Raw genomic sequence first — 21,369 nt, forward strand, 5'->3', positions numbered from 1 at the left:
TTGCCAAAAGTTCCCTTCACTAAGGAAACTGCAGATTTAGACAAAGTGTTCATTCATGATATGTAAGTAAGAGACTACATTATGTATTCTATGAATATTTGACCTTGTTGCTTTTTACTACTAGAGCTGAATTTTTCCAATATTTTTTGCTGTCATCCCCAATGTCCACTTCTGCAGTAACATCACCAAATATTTTACTAATTCCAAGAGAGGAAAAGGACCCATATATACAAAAATACATAGGAGGGAGAGAAAATAGATTAGTTGAAAAAACAAAATAAAATTTAGTAACAATAAAAAACCCACTAAGTATACATACAGATTTTTTAAAGTATCAAATGGATAACTATATACATATATATACACATATATAATGTATAGTGATCTACAGATCACCTGTACACAATGAGGTATTAGACAAAGTTCAAGTATAACCTGAGAGAATACCTGACAGGTCTAAGAGGCAAGGACTGTATTTACCCAGACATCTGCTGTAACTTTTTCTGCCAAAGGTCAAGTAGTTAATATCTTGACTTGCGTCAATGATAATTTTATTCTTTAAAAGCTTGAGGAAACCAACAAAGGAAAATTCTATCCTCACTAACAAGGAAGAACTTGCTTGGATAGAAATGACAGGAACCTAGAGAACAAATGATAAAAAATACTGACCCCTACCTCTTAGTAGATAGGGGACTAAATGAGTGGAATGCTACATACACTGTAAGACAAGGTAGTTTTTGGTAATTGGTTTTCTTTGTTAAAAGGCAGAAGAGCAACCTGGAAAAGACTGGGTTGTGTATATCATTAAAAAAACCAAAAAGGCATAGATACAGTATTTTTAAATGCAATACTTTTTTTTAAAGTAATGATAGCAACTTTTGGGGAAAAATACTATTCCATCTTAGAATGCGATAGAAGAGGAAAACCAGAAATGGTCTGATTTTGAAAGAGAAGATGCCAAAAGCTTCAGAGAAAGAATAATTAGCAGACCATGGACAAAAATTCTATAGGAAGAAAGGTCCGGTGTTTACCAAAATATTCAATGTAGCAATTCTTTGTAGCAGTAAATGACTAGAAACAAAGTGGATACTCATCCACTTTCTAGTTATCAGCCCAGGAAGGAGAGAAAGCTCTTGGGGTGGGGGGAGGAATAAAACAACTTTCTAGGGACATAGAGGAGTCCTATGTAGAGAAAAATGGGGAGCTTTCTATGGAGACCAATGTGGATGAACAGGGAACTCACCAACCATTTTATATTTCTGAAGACACATAAAGAAGATGTAAACAAGAGCAGGTAAAAGAAGATGAATACAAAAGTGTAGCACAGTCCTGTAAAAAAATAGTGTTAGGAGTACCAAGGCACAGAATGAAGCAAAGCTCTCAAGGACAGCAAAAGCAAAAATCAAAGTGTTTCTTTTAAGTATATTGGAAGGGAAAAAGAATTATTGGAGTTGCTGCTCAGGGTGGATCAGACAGTAACAGAAAACAGAAAAACGGCAGAGCTGCTCTGTCCTTCTATTTTTTCCCTCTGCCAAGGAGAATAATCACTGGAACGCAAAGGACAGAACAAAAGTGGCTAACGGAGAGGGGATACCCAAGATAAATAAAGAGATAGTAAGACAGCATCTTTGCCCTGATAAGTTCAATTCCCAGAACACACTGTATTCCAGGGCACTGAAAAGAACTGGGGAATGTGACTGCTGAACCACTGTCAATGTTCTTTGAAAGATCACAGAGAACAGGAGAGAGGTACAACATCAATGATTTTCAAAAAGAGAAAGAAGTCTGCAAACTCCAGGCCAGTGGGCTTAACTCCAATTTCTTGCAAAATTCTAGAACATAATGTGAAAAAAGATGGTGGGAACATCTAGAAAAGACAGCAGCAAGCACAAAGATTGGACTGACTTCATTAGGAACAAGTCATGCCAGACTAGTCATATTTCCCTCTGTGACACAGATAGCGACCTGGTAATCAAAGCAATGCTGTAAATACTTTGCTTAGTTAGCAAAGCAGGTTACAAAACTTCACCTTCTATTCTTGTAGGGGAAAAAAATGAGGAGACTTGGTATAAACAATAGTAAAATAAAGTAGATTCAGAACTGGCTGAATGGCAAAACCCAAAAGTAGTCATTAATGGTATGTCAGCTAGGAAGGCAATATCCAATAGAATGGCTCCAGAATTTATGTTTGATCTTATGTTGTTCAACATTTTTAAACAAATAAAGATATAGATGGCATGCTTGTCAAATCTGCAACTACCACAAAGTTGAGAACAGCTAACATACTGAGGGCAACAGTCAAGATTCAAAAAGATCTTGGACAAGCTAGAACAGTGGGCTGAATCTATTAAGATGATGATTATAGGAATAAATGTAAAGTATTAACACTGGTTCAAAAAACCAATTTTGTAAGTACAACATGGTAAATGCATGCTTACGTAGCAGTTCATTTGAAAAAGACTAGGGGCCCTTCATGGAGATGGACAAGGAGGTTCACACATTGCATATTACACATTGCACACGTTTTTAGAATTTCTCAATATCTCAATCAGTTGTTCTGACTTTTTTTTTCTACTTCTAAAAATACCACTCACTTTATGGGATAGCTCTCTGAGAGGGGGGAGAGGCACTGGGATAATATGAAAAACAAAAAATATCAACAAAGAAAAAGAAAAATATTGGAGATGGCTTAATGAACAACAAACTTGACACACATCAGCAATGTGATATGGCAGCCAAGAAAGTTAACTGTAGCTAATATGCTGCATTAACAGAACTATAGTGTCAAGGACCAGGGATAGTTTCAACAATTTCTACCATAGTTAAATCATATCTAGAGTATTAATGTTCATTTCTCACTGCACATTTTATAAAGAACACTAGTAAACTGGGAAGTATATCTAAGAAGGCAACAAGGATAATAATTAATGGCCTCAAAAAAATGCCACAAAGGATCACAGATAAAGCACTGGAAGAGAAGGGACCTTAGACAACTATAACACTCTCACTTATAAATGGGAAAAATCAAAAGGTTAAGTGACTTACTTTCCCCGGATTACAAAGCTAAAAAGTATATGAGGCCACATTTGAACTCAGGTCCTCCTGCCTCCAGGGCCAGTGCTCTATCCATTGTGCCATGTAGCTGCCCTTTCATTGTCTGTTCTTTTATCCTTACCCTATTATTATTCTGCATCAATAGCAGTTTTAAATAGGTCAGATTGGAATTGCCTCAAATGCATACCACATGTTCTCATTTAGAACTGATTTCTATACTTCTTGTAACAAATCACTACTTTTGATTGTGCACAGGTAGCGTGACACAGTGGTAACTGGTTTATTCTTATCAGTACATAATAAATTTTATTTTTTGGTGATGTCATTTGGCCCCAGTCATATCCATCACATATAGGCAGACTCTCTAGTTGAGGAGAGACAGTATTCATGACAGTGATGCATGAGATTTTTTGTAACAACTACAAACCTTTGGTCTTTGTCTTTTTTTTTGGTTCTTACCCTTTAAACATGTTGTCAACATTTTTTTTTGGCCACCCTCCCCATAGCAACAATTTGCTCTATCCTCCACCACTATGCCACAGTCATTGTAGAAGCAGGATGACAACCAGGCCTCAGGTTCACTTTGTATTTTTCCTATGGCCAAAGAATTCATCAAAAAGTATCTCACCTTCTGCAAACTGAAGCCAGCCTTGAAAAGATATGATTATGCTTCAGGTCTTTCTAATATGGTAGAACCTCACAATGTTTACTTCCTCTGGCTTAACATTTGAAAACCTCCATACTACATAAGGCAATGGAGTAGCCTATCAAGTGAATCCCTCAGAAGCAAATGGATTAAAAAGAAAATAGAAGAGATACAGAATTAAGAAGATTGGCAAGAGCCATCAAAAGTCTGATGGGACAAAGGTCAGTTTAGTCAACCTGAATTTAAGAATAGAGAAATGTACACCCGGAGAATGGATTCTCCTCATTCTAAATACCACACTACTCCTGATTACTGGTCCCAGATTTCCCACTGTCACTTACCCCCATTTCTTCTTCCCGCACCACATACTGGGCCACCTTGAAGGAACTCAAGTATTCATTCATGCCTTGAAGTTCTGTGTCTTCTGTTTCATCCTGATTTCGATCCAGTAGTCGCTCTATGGCCTTGTCATCATAGTGGATAACACTACTGTCTTCTCCTTCCTTATTGTCTCCTCCTATGAGAAAACAGTACCACACATGGAGCACCAGGAGATATTCGGTGGAAAAGAATGAGTCAAAGAATTTAAGTTACTTTCTCCTGGAAGAGCTATCACTCCAACTCCCACAAATACTCTCTGACACTGTACACCAAGCTTAAAGACTCAACCAAATCCTTACCTCCATCAGTGGCTTCATCCTTAAATAGCTCCTCAGTACCAAACTTGAGGATATCATCAAGCTCCTGCTTGGACATGGAGCCAGTCTTAGAGCCTAGGCCAGGCCTTACTACAAGATGTGTAAGCATCATCTTCTTCTTTGCCACCTGTGTGATGCGCTCCTCTACTGAAGCACGGGTCACAAAACGGTAGATCATCACTTTCTTATTCTGACCAATGCGATGGGGCTCTGCTAAAAGCCTACAGGAGGGTAGGAATAGAAGAAAAAGCTGAATATCTATACCCTTGTTTCCCTGATCCACTGACACTTGCCTCTGGACTTCTATCCAACATCAAAGTACCAATGTCTGTAATGCTTCCTGTTGTTGAGATATCAATCTTCCCAACCTAGATGCTAGAATAAGATGGAATTGAGGCATTGTTCCCTGAAAGCATGACCATTATGTCTAATCTCTTACTCACAAAAAAATTAAAAGTTACAAAAAGTAAAACTTCTGTTTTCTCTTCATTTAGGCATCTACTCATAAAAGGTAAGGGACCCTTTACATAAACAAACAGTATCAATGCTCATCACTTTTGAGTCTGATCCTGTTCACCTGGATGTCATTATGAGGGTTCCAGTCAGAGTCATAGATGATAACAGTATCTGCAGTAGCCAGATTGATTCCCAGGCCCCCAGCTCGAGTAGAAAGAAGAAAGCAAAACTGCTGAGCACCAGGTGCTGGAAAAAAAGAAAATAAAAAATGCCATTTTAAATATCCTTCTGAAATAATCACACACACCTTTCAAGCCAGAGGTAAACTCTGCATTTCCTTCCCTACCCAATAAAAAATTCCCCTATGGCAGGTATAAATGGGAAAACTTAGGTGTGGAAAAAAGTAAGTGACTAGTCAAAAGACAAGTCTGATGGTGTTCTGGTTTGTCCCCTTTCTTCCAGTACATACATATATGTATCCCAACTTCTTACCATTAAAGCGGTCAATGGCCTCCTGACGCATGTTTCCAGTAATTCCCCCATCAATTCGCTCATACTTATAACCTTCATGTTCCAAAAAATCCTCTAACAGGTCCAACATCTTAGTCATCTAAGAAAAGAATATATTTGATATATATGAGTTGAGTTCTCTTCCCATTAAGAACAATCTCTTCATCTAACTCTCCTATACTTTAACCCAACACACTGGATACCTGTGAGAAAATGAGCACACGGTGGCCACCCTCTTTAAGGTTCTTGAGCATTTTTTGCAATAAAAGTAGCTTCCCTGATGCTCGAATTAGGGCACTGCCATCATACATCCCATTGGGCATCTTTGGTGCTTCCTAGAATAAAAGGCAGGAAAGAAAAATGAAATGGAAGACAAGGGAGCAATTCAGTTGACATTAAAGAAACAGAAGTTTCAGGACATACCATGGCAGCTACAGGGAAGAGGTAAGGGTGGTTACAGCACTTTTTGAGATCCATCACCACATTAAGTAGGGAAACCTGATTGCCACCACCCCGAGCATTGAGTGCTTCAAAGTTTCGGGTTAGAATGTACTTGTAGTATTTCCTGCGGACAGAACAGAAAGTCATACTACCAAACTTCAAGACAACTCTAAGGTCTAGTTATCTTCCCTTCTTTTTGGGGAACCCAGAGAATTTTAGAGCCTAAAAGTAATTAGGTTGAACCTAAAAGACCATAAGGTGACCTGCAAATTGTCAGAACTTGACTAAAACTGGAAAAAAGTGTTTTATGACACTGGTACAGACAGTAGCTTCAGGCCTCACTTGTTCCCTACCACCAGATGCCCCAGAACTGAATACTCCCAGAATGGAGCAAAGGGTGGATATTAGAAATATTACAGGGGACAAGCAGATTTTCCTAGATATTTTTAGTGGACTTAAAGTTTCTACTGTCCCTTTGGGGAACATTCCTCCAACTCACTTCTGCATGGGGCTCAGTTCCACACGCACAATCAGCTCTGTCTTGGAGGGCATGTTCTTGAAGACATCAGCTTTAAGTCGCCGCAGCATATGAGGCCCCAACATGTCATGCAATTTCTTGATCTGGTCCTCCTTGGCAATGTCAGCAAACTCCTCTAAGAAACCCTCCAGGTTGCTTTATTAAGAAAAAAAGGAGAAAAAAAAGGACGTTTATCAGAGAATGGAAAAAAAAAAGATGGAGAAGTATGTGATAAACAGGAAAAAAAATAAGGGTAGAGAGTAGAACGGATATGAGAAATGATGTGCTGTAATGAATGAAAGAATACTTACTGGAACCTTTCTGGAGTGAGGAAATTAAGCAGGTGGAAGAGCTCCTCTAAGTTATTCTGTAGAGGAGTCCCCGTTAGTAGTAACTTGTGCTGGAGGGAGTAGCCATTGAGGACCCTGAAAAACTAGTAGGGGCAGAGGAGAAAGGTAAGAGGGAAAGGAAAACAGATCATTTCATGCCAACTATGAACCCCAGCATGACTCCAAAGAATCCCAAACTGACTGTTCAGATTCCCCACCTTCAGTAATCAATAGTATCTAACAAAAGAAGCCAAAGACTTTGCTTACCTTAGACTGATTGTTCTTAAGCCTATGAGCCTCATCCACGATCAGGCAGGCCCAATCAATGGAGCCCAGAATGGCCATGTCAATGGTGATCAGTTCATAGGAAGTCAGCAACACATGAAACTTCACAGATGCTTCTTTCTGCAAAGGAAGGGGCCCCAACCACTGATGCTTAGCCCCACTATTGTGAGCAGCATCTTCCAGATACCAGGGCATCCCTTTTGCTCCATCCCAAGGGAATAGGCTTGGCCAGAAAGGGCTATTCCTCCCTCCTGATAGTCTCCCTCTGAGATACCTTCATTCTTGAAGCCTTCTTGCCACCACGGATAGCATTGTCTTCAAAAGAGAACTCATTTTCACGGATAATGGCACGACTATCCTTGTCCCCAACATAGGTTACCACATACATGTCTGGAGCCCACATCTCAAACTCTCGCTCCCAGTTGATGATTGTAGAAAGTGGGGCACTCACTAGGAAAGGGCCTTTTGAATGACCCTGGGGTGGAGGAGGGAGGAGTTTAGGTCCTTTTACTACCCATGTTGTCTATAAACCACTCTATACACTATAACTCCCCAACCCCCCACCAAGAATCTGAAAAAGAACAAAAAGGGCCGGTATCAGTTTTCAACCTTCTCCCCTCCTAAACTGTTCTGACCCTCCTTCAAAACTACTTTGTTCCCTCTTCAATGGGGCCTTCGCAGAATAATCCCTCCCACAGGTGTGATCAAAGTGGCACACCTGCCCTGCGCAGATATTCACATAGTTCTATCTGCTATTAGTTACATTTTGTTGTGCAATAATTTTTCTTCTATCCTATCTCCCTCATTATACCAAATTCTCCAAGAATAGGAATTAGTCTCCTCTCCTACCTCAGGATTAAGTAAAAGGCTCTGCAATAAATGAATACAGTTCTGAGAAGACAGAAAAAGTTAATAGGATGCTCTTTCTCACCTCCTTGTACAAAGAATAGAGGAAGACAGCTGTTTGAACAGTCTTGCCCAAGCCCATTTCATCTGCCAAGATGGTGTCAGTGCCCTGGGCCCAGGAGAAGCGCAACCAGTTCAATCCCTCCATCTGATAGGGATGTAAAGTCCCACCAGTGGCATCTAAGTACTCTGGCTGCCGCTCATACTTCACTGTTGGCTGAAAAAAAAATAGTAGGAAGTCAGAAACTGGCGAGTGATGGCTTGTAGTCTATGAAGACAACACTGACTTTGTAATACTAAGTGTCTTTTCCAGCCCACTTACATATCAACAAGAAAGCCTATGCAAAGGATCCTTAGAGGTCAGTATTTCCCCTTTGCCCTTCTCCTAACCTCTTCCTCTTGGTAAACTGGTAACTAACCCACCAAACAAATGGAGGCTTTAGTATTAAAAGATTTTCAGGAAAACAGACTCTAGTGTCTCTCCATAATTTAATAATCTCTAAAGTCATAGAATTCTCCAAACTAAGTAAACCTATTTATACCACATTTCTTCCTAAGGTTCATTTTGACAACTTTCCTGTCTATTCTCCAAAACAGGACAAGCAGAGAGGAAAAGAACCTTGGGATGAAGATCAGGAGTGCTGAGATCTAGCCCCAACTCAACAAAGGACATATAAATATGGGCTAATGATGTTATTAATGTATGTGAAAGTACTTTGTAAATAGTTTCATTTGATCCTCATAAACACTGTGTAAGGCAGATAACTAATAGGTATTAACACTCCCAATTTACAGATGATAAAAAAAGAGCTAAGAGACATTAAGTGATTTGCCCACATCACACAGCTAAATGTCAAAAGGCAGATTCAAACCCAAGTCTCTTTCTGACTCCAAGTATAGCACTCTTTCCATTAACACCATGTTACTTTTCTTCAGGATTTTTTTCATGACCTTAAGCAAACCTTTCATCTTCCCCTGCCCCCTTTTCCATCTCTATGCTTTTGTTTCCCTGCTGGCTAGAATGAGAGGAAACAAAGCCCTCTCTGATTCAGAGGTAGGATGAAGGGAGGAAAAGGAGACTTACTAAAACAATTAGAGCTAGAGAGAACAGGTCATTATTTATAGCACTGCCATCAAATGAAGCATGGTCTGGATGGAGACAAGATCCATCCTCCCACCTAAATAAGTCATTTCCTCTTCTCTGTCACAACTCACATCAACTGTAGGGGTTTCAGGGGGCCTCTCCAACTTCCTCAGCTTAACCTTCTTGAGCTTTTTGCCAGGTCGTCCTTCCTCACCCCGCATTAGCTCCCTAAAGAAGAGAAAGCATTAGATGCCTACCTTTCCAATGTCCCTTCTCTCCCACTGTGAAGCCACTCAAATACTCACCTATGGTTCCAGTAGCTCTGCTTGAACAGGTCATAGTCTTGTACCTCTACATCCTCACTCTCCCAGGATGCCTGATCATAGGGCAAGTCCCTCCATTTGATCAAATAGTGAACATGACCCTTCTTATCCACACTGTAGCACCAAAGAAAGAGAAAGAATTGTCAGAATAGACAACTCTATTCCTTCAGGTTCTTGAGGCAGACAGACCTGAATAACAAATACTGCAAACCAGGAAAAGAGCTCTACCTCCAGGGTCACAAGCTCTTGTCTTCAGATCAAGAGAAATACCCCCACCCCTTTCCTCTCCTAACAGCTCAAACACTAAGATTCCTTTAATATCAATCACACACCTATTTTGTACAAGACACCGACAAACTTTCTATTTGCTCAGTCTCAGTAACAGAAAAAAGTGAGTCTTAATTCTCTTTCACAGAGATCATATCCCCCCACCCCTGCTACTCCGTGACCCCTTAAGGCCAAAGCTGTCTCTGTGACAACCACAAGCTTTACTGGTACCTGTGGTTGAGGATTCGATGAATCATCATCCACTCAGGTTTTATCCCATAGCGGTAGAAACGTTCCTCCATTTCTGCAAACTTGGGGTCTTTGTTCTTTCGTTTACGGCTTTTTTCTTCCTCCCCACCAAAGTCTCCAGATGGTGGTTCATCCATATCATTCTTGCGCTGGTAGTTGCGGAACATCACTTGGCAGTGAAGCTCCAGCTGGCATCAGGGGGGGAAAAAAAGCAGGTATCAAATGGGATATTATCCTTTATCTAGGAATATTATCTTTTCCCTTATCTCCCTGTACTTCATCTCACACATCCATCCTCTCCCATGAGGGCTTACCTGTAGTTCTGACACCCAAGAACAGTGCCAGTAGGACATGCCTTGCCACTTCACAAAGAATTGCCGTTCAGGTCGCCCCTCCAAAGGCTTAGGGGAAGGAGTATTGGGGTCAGCATCAGGGGGCCGGGGAACTGGTGTAGGGGATGGTGGCTGCCCCCATTTCCAGATCAGGATCTTCTGAACTTTACCTTTCAGTGAAGGGCACTAAAGAAAGATAATTAGACACAAAAGCACAGTTCTTAAAAAAAGCCTAACACACCCTACATATCAGTACAGTTAGAGGTTTATGGGGACAGAAGGAAGGAAAATCTTTTCTGTTTCTTATCCTCATCTAGCACTTGTTTCACATCTAATCTCTTTTTACCACCCAAATGCTTAGTTCTCAAAAAATGATACAGGACAATTAAGCTTGGAAAATCAACAGACTTGGGAGGCCTGGATTTTCCTTATGGAAAATTATAGAGCATTAAGTGGCTCCAATAAACCAGTGTGAATTGATAGGGTCCCTGAAGCAGAGTGTTGAGGCAGAGACAGGAACAGAGTTCTCTGGACCAAGGCAACGCTACTTCATACCCTCTGGACAGCTGGCAAAACATTAACATTCCTGCCCTACAACATTCCAGAATGGTCCCATAGCAGATGAATCCCAGAATCACCAGAAGCCTAGGGTTTTATAAAAGCTAGGTAGACAGAAACTACTTCAGAGCCAAAGAAGTCATTTTCCTAGTTCCCAACCAATCTCTTGCCTTCTTTACTCTCACAATGTTTTGGTATTACACAACAACAATAATGCTGTAAGTTGTGAATTCTACTCCCCCCCTACACCTTCAAGTCAGGCACTCACTGTGCAACGAGGACAAAGCCATTCGCCATTGGGGATCTCTGGAAGTGGGGGATTCAGGCAGTGGATATGGTAGGAGGAGGGGCAGGTGTCACAGCAGAGTAGTTCCCCACCATCCTTGCAGACACGGCAGAACTCCATGTGATGGTCATCCTCCTCCTCAGGGTCACCACCAACTTCTTCTAGGATTTCTTCACCCTCAGAGTTGTCCTCCTTTGCCTCCCACTGGATACCCTCCTTTTCCTGTGGGAAGGGATCACAGTTAGGTTCCACCCCCCACAGTTCTTGACCTACCTTTCCCCCAAAACCAATTCCTTTCCCCCAAATCACATAAGCTTCATCCCTGTAATCCCACAGAATACAACCTCCACCAGAACCAAAGGGGCCCATATTTGACCAGTACTCACACAGTGTGGACAACTCCACTTGCCCTCCGGGGCCTTCTCCATATCAGGATCCAGGCAAACCATGTGGTAAGCACGGGGACAGGTATCACACAGGATGATCTCGCCTCCTTGCTGGCACACTTCACAGTAGTCCTGGTGGTCTGTCTCATAACCATCCACAGCAGTCACCTCCTCCTCGCCTAGGCAAGGAAGAGGGGAAGCCCAGTAAGTAGCACAACCCGCCACCCATTATGATACCACCCCCAAGTCTCAGGCCTATTTTTAGGGGATTTGAGCCCTCACCAATAATCATACAAAGACATAAGAGAAACACACCTTTCTTTTTCTTTTTGGTAGCTCTGAGTTTCTTGCGGCTGCGGCTGCTCCGACTAGTTGAACCATCTGACACGGAGTAACTGTTGATACTAGCATCATCAAAGTCAGATTCCACATCCAGGTCATCATCTTCACTCTAGCAGGATGAAAGGGATCAGAGAGACAGAAGTCCTAGCCAAGGGGAATATGTATATGGTGAGGAAAGTACCATCCTTCTTTTTCAGGGAGAATGTTAGGATACTAGAAGGGAGTACTAGATGTCTACTGTAACAACTCTGCTCACCACCTCCCACACCTATATCCACTGCCGTATCCTGTTCCAGGTTACTTCCTCCTTAAGATCTGGTGACCCTACCACATGCAGATTCTCACCGAAGACCTCTTGCGTTTAGAGCCAAAGCCTCCCAGTTTGATTTTCAGAGGTGCCACCTTCTTCGGTTTGGGCTTCTTAGCATCAGGCACACGGGGGCTAGCTTTAGGTTTCCGTCGGGCATTAGGACCTAAAAGGAAAGGAAAGTTAAGTCAAATGCAAATACCAACTCTCTAAGGTCTCCAGAAGCTTGCCTTATTGACCTTATTCCCTCATTCACCTTTAATCTCTTCCTATTTCTGACTCCGTCCCTGTTATCTACAAATTATGTCAGGTTTGCCACATCCTTTAAGAAAAAAAAAACCCACATACTTCATTTAACCCTATCTTACCATACCCCCTCAAGCTACTGATCCCTTTCTTCCCTTTCAATGCCAAACTTTTAGAAAAAAATCATCCATGCTCACTCTTTGCCTCTACTTCCTCATCCCCACTCACAATTCTTGAACTCCTCCAATCTGGCTTTCAACCCCACTACTCCACTGAACTTTTTCTCTCCAAAGTTGCCAACCACATAAGTGCTAAATTCAATGGCATTTTCTATCCTTCTTAACCTCTCAAGTTTTTTTTGATGCTGCTGACCCCACTCCCATCCCACCACCATATGTACCTGGATATTCTTTCTTCCCTTGGTTTTCACAACACTGCTTTCTCCTAATTTTTCCTCCTATCTACTTAATCTTTCTCAGGAACCTATGCTAGACCATCTTTCATCTCCTAACTCCACAGAGTAGATGTCCCCTAGGACTCTGACCTTAGCCCTTTTTCTCTTTGCACCTTCTTTCTTGATCACTTCATCTGCTCCCATTAGTTCTATTATCATGTATAAAGATGACTCACAATTCTATATACCCACTCTACTCTTTTTTTGTTTTTTGTTTTTGGTGAGGCAATTGGGGTTGAGTGACTTGCCCAGGGTTACACAGCTAGTAAATGTCAATTGTCTGAGGTCGGATTTGAACTTGGGTCCTCCTGACTCCAAGGCTGGAGCTCTATCCACTGTGCCACCTAGCTGCCCCTACCCACTCTAGTCTTTCCTAAGTTTTCGTCCAGCATCATCAACTGCCTGCTAGACATATCCATGTGGAAGTTCCATCAGTATTTCAAAAACAGTAAGTCTAAAATAAAGTTTATGATCTCCCCCCTGAAAAATCCCATTTCTAAACTTCCCTATTTATCCTAGACACCCAGAAGTCATCCTTACCTTTTCCATTTTCACCTCCCAAGTCCAATCAATTACAAAGACATATTGATTCTGCTTCTACAACACCTCCACCGTGATATTCTATCAGCACCTCAAACTCACTTGTACAATCAATTACCCAGTCCTGTCAATTCACTCATTCTCTTCTGTCCAGCTAGAGCTACCATTCTAGTTCCAGCCATCAAAATCTCACTTAGACTACCCTACTAGACTGCTATGTCTGCTTCCAGTCCTTCCCTTCTTCAATATTCCTCCCCACAGCCGACAAATTAATATTCCTATACCACACCTGATCATGTCACTACCTCTGTGCTCCATTCCCCTTCCTACTCAAAAATCCATACTGCCTTTAGGACAAAAGTTCTACCTCCTCAGCCTGGCAACAGGGCTCACCGCAATCTGACTCCAGCAGTCTTATCAAGTTACTCCCCTTCACACTTTATGCTCTAGCCAAATTTGATTAAATCAGCTTCCCAAACTCAATGTCCCTCATTCCTGAAGTGTTATCTTTCCATCCCTGCTTCTCAGACCCCTTATTTCCCTTTAAGGATCAGTATAGCTGGCCCTTCTTCTGCAAAGCCTTTCCTGATACCCCCAAATGTCAGTGCTCTTTCTCTTCTCATATTGCCATACAGAACACATCTTCCCCTACCTACTCCCCAGCAGAATGCAAGCTCCTTGAAGACTATTTTGCTTTTATCTTTGTAAGTCATCCCCTGAGCCAAGCACAGTGCCTTCCACATATGGCACTTAACACAAGTTTGTTGAACTGAACATATCATTGGGCAGTAGGTCTAAAAAAAGGAAATAATCCTCCTTACAGTATTTCCTAAACTCGTTCCACCAACATAATTTTCCTTAAACTCCTCCACTCTAAACCCGAGATCCAAATTCAACCTCAGAGGTAAGAAAAGACATCCTAGGACTAGACTTGTCTACACACTCCTATCTTATCTCACTAACCTTTGCCCTCCTTGGTTTTGGCCTTTCGGATGGGTACTTCCACAGGGGGTGGAGGAGGAGCAACTTCGGTTGCAGTTACCATACTCTCCACCACAGCCACAGCAGCAGCAGCTGCAGCTGCCACTGAGGCCCCTGAACTGCCCTTGAAGGGGTTGTTGGTGCTGAACTCTCGCCACTTGGCCCCTAGAACCATCATCATCTTGGAAACTGCAATTTTGGGGTTCTTAGCAGCAATGAGAGGTCTGGAGAAAGAAGAATGAAAGTAAATACTGGTTGACAAACAGAAGAAATAACAGGGCTAGAGAATGAAAAAGAGAGGTACGTGCCCCTTCCCTTTCTAAGGACCCCTGAATCTTAGCTTAAATACCGGACAAACTGGCTGAATGCCTTATAGTTGGTAAGGGTGCGGTAATCTTCTTCTGAGAACACGTGGTCAATGTCCTCCATGCCCCAATCTTCCAGTAGCTGACCTGAGGACTTGGGCTCCTGCAGGAGGCCAAGAGAAGAAAGTCAAAGCCCTGGCAGTCCTTTCAATGGCACATATTAAGGAGCAACAAAGAACCTTTGAGAAGCTGAGAATTATTAGATCAGGATAATACTACAAGGGGAAGGAACTGGAAGTTAGGTATTTTATAAGAGAAAGTCTTCTAAGAGGCAGTGAGATACTTTGGAAAGAGAAATAAAAGGAATGAGAAAGAAAAAAAGAACATGAGGGATCAGGGCACCTTTGAGTCATCATCATCATCATCCTCTTCTTCCTCTTCCTTCCTCTTAGACTTGCTTTTCTTCTCTTTCTTAGGTCCAAGCTTCTTCTTCTTTTTCTTGCCAGGAGTATAGTCACTGCCCTCGCTGTCTGATCGCAAAACCATCTCATCTTCTTCTTCCACAAACTCAGGCCCCTCCCCAGAACTGTCTCCCAGCTGCCGGCATAAGAGCACACGCTAGAACAGGGAGGGGGGGGAAGGGAAAGGGAGACAGACACACACATGCTACACACATGCTGGCCTTGGGACAGCCACCTGGCTTATCCCAGGACCTTTCCTACACAAAGTCCACCTCCTACACACAAGTCTTTTCTATCCCTAATTCTCATATTCTGACTCCTTCCCACCCTTCCTCCATTCACACCTCAGCTACCCTCACTCACCTCCTTTTTTTGTCGCTTGCTCTTTGGGATTTTAGGATCCCGGGGTTTCTTAGGCTTCTTCTTCTTTTTGAGTTTAGGAGTCTCTGCCTCTGATAAGTCTTCCTCTGGGTCTTCTTCATTCTCTTAAGTATATTCATTAAGGTGGGATGTAGAGAAGGAAAAGAAAGATAGGAAAATGTTAGGACCCAATGCTGAGTCTTCAACCTACAATTTCCCCCAATTCTGAGAGCAATGTGCCTTCTTCACTCTCCTCCAGGACACTAAAAGAAATTGATACTCAGAAAAGAAAAAGTCCAAGGAAAAGCTGTATACATATTAAACAGAGCCACTATAGCAGGTCAGCCATCTCTGGCCTATCACAGAGCCCCAGGGCCACTCATTAAGAGCAATCTTCTTTACCTCCACTAACATAGCTTCTGAATTAAGGTAACTAACAGGGTAGGAGAAATTGAGTTCCAATACTCTTATCATGATGCACTGCAATTGACAAGATATTCCTAAACTGGGGAATTATACCAGTTGAGAGGTAGGATATATGGCAGTAACTCTTTTCTCTAATAATATGCTGAAAATATGGGTAACAATTTAGCTCCAGGGTTCCCCATAGCCACACACTTAACCAGCCCCTTTGGGTCACTGCTACTCAGGGCAACAAGAGCCTCTGGATCCTAGGCTCAGCTGCCAATAGTATCTCCAAAGAGAGTTTCCTCCTATACTCCTCTCCACCCCCTTCCCCAATAGTTTACTCCCCCTTTTTCCTATCCCAAGCTTCTTCTGTCTGGCTTCCCCTGGGGCCCAAGTCAAATCAGCTGTTACTATTCCCTCCAACCCAGCCTTCTCCCATCTGGTTTCCCCCTCCCCCTTGGCTCTGGGCAGAGTAGCACAAAGCCTAGGGTTATATACAGGGCTGTTGGGCAGGGCTAGGTTGGGAGGGGGGCATTGAAGGGGAGGAGAAAGACAGATGTTGCTTCTTTTTTTTAACAGAAATCCTTGTCAGCTCACTTACTCCCTCTTCTCTGGCCACCCCTACCCATCATAAAGATGGTAAGGGAGGTACCTCACCAACTAAGGAGAGGGAAAATGGCTCCTGACCACAGAAGCCACCCAGGGCACCCAGCTTGCCAATATAGGGCAGACAGGAAGTGGCTGGGAGGTTTGAAAGGGGAAAGAAATTGTCCTCATTGAGAACTTTCTTGTCCTTTTCCCCTTCAAAAGGGCCCCAGATCCAGGTCTCTTATCCAGTTTAGGTCGACATTCTTCTTGAGAGACCTCAAGATAATGAAACCCAGTATAAATGCACAGGGGGCATTCGATAACAAGAGGTTGAGTCACACCACCAAAAAAATTTAAAAAGACCAGAACATAGCTAGGACATTGAGAGTGGCCCAAACACACAATCCCCTTGCCATACTTCTCATAGCTAACATTTCATTGGTTGTAGTGGGAATCCATGGCAAGAAGTTCTAAAACATACCCTACAATGCCACCTTCATTTGAGTAGCTACCCAATGAAGTCCCTCATTTCCCTCAAGTTTCAGAGATTCACACACCTGGCTCAAGAAACATAAACAACATTCTTCTTACAATTCAATACAAGCTCCTACCTTCTAATCCCTGGAGACCTACCCCCTAAGCAGCCGCTGGCTCTTCCCTCCCAGGACCAGACATGAGAAAACAGACATCAGGTTAGACAAAGCCCCATCAGGCCCCTAGCCTACTTAGCCCAAGATCAGGCTAGGCTCAAGACAACCCCTCCCACTCCCAAGGGAATAGGACACCCGGCCTAGATCTTACCAGGAAGAATAATTTTCTGGAAGGCCTCTTCTGAACACTCCTATGTTAGCCTATGATCAACACCCCAGTTCCTCCTTTTTAGAACCCCTATAAAGACTCCTAAGAGGAAGGCAAGGGGCATGAGGAGGCAAGAGGTACACTCTAGTCCACCCACAAATAGCCCCCCAACCTCTCAGGCAAAGAATGTGCTGACATGGCCAACATCATACTAGTTGAGATCTGGAGGAAGATTTGGGAAAGGGACAGGAACGGGGTGTGGCAAAGTGGAAAAACTGGGTCATAGAACAGCTTGGGGCAGAGTTCATCTTGGGAGCCTATACAGCTTCCAGCTAGGACAAGAACAACCCCAGCCCTGGGGGCCAACAGAGGGGGGGAAAAGGAAAATTGCCTGTGGTTCACCTAGCCTCTGGGCCAATAGCACAAGACAACTCCACTGTTTGTCAAGAAAAGGCTAGGACCACTCTATTTCCTTTGACAACCATATGCTACCCTAGCCTATAGGAGCCAAAGGGAGTTCAAAATTTGGCTCTCCACTATACAAGCAAAGGCCAGGGATTAACATCCATCCAAACAACTGTGAAGGGCAGAGCAGAAGCACCACTGCACACATCCCTGGCCCTAACTTAGAAAACCCCAAATCCAGAAGCATCTCTAAGGCAGCACAGTTTTTGTCAAAAGTAAAAAAATTAAAACTAAAAAAGACAGTCATGAGGGAACCTAAGCAAGATCAGTAGCCTTCGAAATGAGAGGATGGCTGGCTCAGATAATAGAAAATTAACAACAGCAGCAGCAGTTAACATTTATATAGTACTTTAAGGTTTACAAAATACTTTCCATACATTGTCTCATTTGAACTTCACAATAACCCTGTGAAGAAGGTTCTACATCTATTATCCCCACTTAACCAAAGACAAAACTGAGGCTCAGGGAGGTTTCTTGGCTGGCCAATGGTCACTAATGACTAAAGCCAACGACAGAATCTGAATCCAGGACTCACTACACTGTTTCTCTGATACTTCAAGATCCAATACAAGGAAAAAGTTCACATGAATAGACAACAGGGAGGATAAGAAAACCTGAGATAACGAAAAAAGAAAAGGAGTAGGAGAACAAAAAGGCCAGTTGAGGGGCAGAGGAGAAAACAAGAGAAGCACATGGCATCTCTCCACCTGAGCAATGAACCAAAGCTCTATTCCTCAGGACTGGTCAGTGCCATCTCCAGAAAGCACAGGATAAATCCAACTATTTCAAATTTTGTGGTCCAAGGACCCACCCCAAACACATATAACACACTTCTATACTTTCCTCTTCCTCTCCCCCAAGATTAACATACTTTCTCAGACATGAGGTCTTCTGTTAAACATTCCTTCCCTAAACAGAATGATGCAAACATCTTAAAAAAATATTCCTTCCTACTCAAATGTACTGGGGGGCTCCTCTGCTCCCCAAACCTTCAAACATTGTCTTCTACATCATTAACATATTCCCTCAGCTTTCATTCCCCAACCAAAACACTCCAGCAATTTGCCTGGCTGCAAGTGCTCCATATCCCGGCTGTGAGCGAGATTCAAACTTTGCACAGTTCAGTCAGCAGAGAGAACAGAAAACCGGTAACAGATCACTGGCTAAAAATAAACTGAAAAAGAGAACCCAGCAATCCCTGTTTATACTTTCCAAGGCAGCAATGACCCCTACCCCCAAGACCCCACTAGATTTTGGAGATGCTTGGCCACTCTGCCCCACAAAAACCCCAAGGCCAAGCCATAAAACACTGGCTGACCTTAACCTAAGCTTAATGCTACCCTATTCATTCTAAGTTTCACATACAGCAATATCCTCATCTCACCATGAGCTCAGACTGTACAATGGGCACAAATGGGCACTAGGTGTCATCCCCAAAACACCTCAATTCATGATGCCCAAAGCAAAAACACATGGCTGCCATCACCCTCTTTACAGGAGAGCTCTGCAGAAGAGAACCACTCCCTCTAGACACCCTCCCACCTCAAATCCTGCAAAGAGAGGCATTACCCAACCCTGCCCCAACAGTCATTTGGGGAAGGGCCCAAAAGCCTCCTCTTTCCCAGCCTGTGGCCCCTTCAGAGCACTTACCTGGGTGGGGTGGGGGAAGGCTGTTTAGAAGCACCTCCATGTCCTCTTCCTCACTGCCTGCTGAGCAGGGGGATGGGGAGCCCAGGCCTGAAGCCATCCCCTTCCACTCCTGGCCAGGGAATTGGCCCAGCTGCTCCTGCCTCCGGCCTGGGGCCCTCTGTGCTGGCCCGAGTCACTGTGCAGAGGAGGGGGGGAGGGGGGAAGAGACAGAGAAAGAGAGAGAACAGTCAGTGACGTGCACTGTCCCTGTCCCCCTCCCCCACCCCACCCCCACCTATTCTTTCCACCCACCACCCCACCAACCCCCCTCCCGCCTTGCCACTTGGGCCAGACAGCAAAACCCACTTCAGCTGAACTTCGTTCTTCAGCGTTTCGGGGGAAAGGGTCCGGGATCAGACTCGCTCCCCGTAAGAGAGGCTAAGGCCAGAGGTGGGGCAGGGGCAGGAAGGAAGGAGCCCTCTCCTCCTCCAGGACCAAGCGGGCATTGTGGTAGGAGGACAGCTGAGGGCCATGGGGAAGAAGGGGACTGAGCTGGGCGGGCTGCGAGAGGGGCGATTCTCGGAGGCAGAAGGTCACTGGGGGGCGGGAAGGGGCTGCTCCCGGACGCCGGGGAGGGGTCAGTCCCCACAGAGGAAAGCTGCTCCCGGGAGCTCTTCAGGTTTTCCAGGGAGCCAAGGGAAGCGGGCGGGTGGAGCCTCCAGACTTAAGCACGGTCCGGAGTGGGGGGCAGGGAGTGGGGGGAAAGGTCTGCTGGCTAACCTAGGGGAGGGGGCCAGGCCACGTGTCCCGGGGAACAAGCCCGCAAAGGGCAGCAGGGGGGCAGGCGCCTGATACAGTAGGAAGCCGCCCCCTCCCCGTTATCCTGGGGGGTAGAAAGAGCCCACCGAGGTCCGAGGAGGCACCTCGAAATCCTGGGGGGGGAACTCCCCCCCGGGCCCTCAGGGGGTCGGGGGGGGCAGCCAGCCGGTTTTGAAGGAGCTTTCTGCGGGACAGGGCAGTGGACCCCTGGGGGAGTTTCTCGGGAAGGTAGTGTGTGTGTGTGTGTGTGTGTGTCTGTGTGTGTGTAGGGGTCTTTCCTCGGGGACCCCGCCCCCTCCTCACCCCGAGCCGCAGGTCCAGCTCTGTGTAGCTCTCGCTCCCACTCCAGCTCCTCCTCGCCGCGGCCGAAGGGGGGAAAATGGCTCCGGCTCCGGCTTCGCCTCTTAAAGGGCCCGAAACACCGGCCGGGAAATCCCACAGCCCAAGCCCCGCCCCCCCCGCGGACAGCCCATAATAACCCCAACCAACTCCAACCCTCCCCAAGTCCCCTTCCCCCCACCCTCCGCCTTCCTCTCTGGATCTCCCCGGCAACGCCCGCCCCCTCGTCGCCCCAGCAACCATTGACCCCGCCCCTTCATCGCGCGCGCGCGCGCGCGCGCGCGCGTCACCGGAGCAACCGCCCACCTCCTGGACATCCCATAATACTCGTGGACTCCCCCACTTCCATACACATGTATGCTGGAGTTAGGGGCATCCCATAATACTCAGTTCCTTTGCAACTCAACCCTTTCTCCCTAAACATCCCATAATAACCATTCTCCTGCCAACTTCCCCACTCTAACCCCCCAGGATTGACATCCCATAATGATCCCTCTCACCCCTCCCTCTTCATGGCCATCCCATAATAACCACCCCTCCCAGCACTTCAGCCTTACATCCCATAATACTCACCCCCATCCCCCAACAGACATCCCATAATAACCACCCTCCATCCACCCCCACTTTGACATCCCATAATATCCACCCTAGCCCTCTGCAACAACGGCCATTCAGGGCCCCTTCCCACACACATCCCATAATAACCAGTCTCCCCCTTTCTACATAGACATCCCATAATAACCAACCCCCTGGTAGCTCCCCCTCCAGCCCCTCCAGGTTACTGTCCTCTGATACCTCTGATAGTCTCAGCACCATCCCTTTATACACTCACCCTGTAGTCTAGCAGCCCATAATAATCACCCCTCCCCTATATGCAGATATCCCACAATGATCAGCACCCTCACTGTCACCCCACAGATGGACATCTAATCACCTCTTCCCTCAAGACATCCCATAATAATACAACTCTCCCACTCCAACCCAGATATCCCATAATAAA

The 21,369-nt window shown here is 44.6% G+C and overlaps 1 protein-coding gene across 1 annotated transcript in view; it reads right to left on the bottom strand.

Annotated features, from left to right (window-relative positions):
- CHD4 (chromodomain helicase DNA binding protein 4) overlaps positions 1-20,453 on the bottom strand; it is a 33,209-nt gene extending 12,756 nt beyond the window's left edge. Inside the window, 26 exon segments of the mRNA XM_020994128.2 lie at positions 4,042-4,217; positions 4,381-4,603; positions 4,605-4,619; positions 4,976-5,100; positions 5,347-5,464; positions 5,568-5,699; positions 5,788-5,929; positions 6,305-6,478; positions 6,634-6,755; positions 6,919-7,056; positions 7,211-7,411; positions 7,868-8,059; positions 9,058-9,154; positions 9,232-9,363; positions 9,748-9,953; positions 10,080-10,283; positions 10,924-11,163; positions 11,328-11,506; positions 11,643-11,778; positions 12,015-12,142; positions 14,180-14,421; positions 14,547-14,665; positions 14,905-15,120; positions 15,327-15,448; positions 19,233-19,407; positions 20,334-20,453. Of these exon segments, the coding sequence (XP_020849787.1) occupies positions 4,042-4,217; positions 4,381-4,603; positions 4,605-4,619; positions 4,976-5,100; positions 5,347-5,464; positions 5,568-5,699; positions 5,788-5,929; positions 6,305-6,478; positions 6,634-6,755; positions 6,919-7,056; positions 7,211-7,411; positions 7,868-8,059; positions 9,058-9,154; positions 9,232-9,363; positions 9,748-9,953; positions 10,080-10,283; positions 10,924-11,163; positions 11,328-11,506; positions 11,643-11,778; positions 12,015-12,142; positions 14,180-14,421; positions 14,547-14,665; positions 14,905-15,120; positions 15,327-15,448; positions 19,233-19,329 (3,876 nt within the window). The 5' untranslated portion in view covers positions 19,330-19,407; positions 20,334-20,453.
- Between the last annotated feature and the right edge of the window lie 916 nt (positions 20,454-21,369).

Source organism: Phascolarctos cinereus, unplaced genomic scaffold (assembly GCF_003287225.1).
Source record: "Phascolarctos cinereus isolate Bilbo 61053 unplaced genomic scaffold, phaCin_HiC Scaffold_1;HRSCAF=81, whole genome shotgun sequence".
NCBI classification, from domain to species: Eukaryota; Metazoa; Chordata; class Mammalia; order Diprotodontia; family Phascolarctidae; genus Phascolarctos; species Phascolarctos cinereus.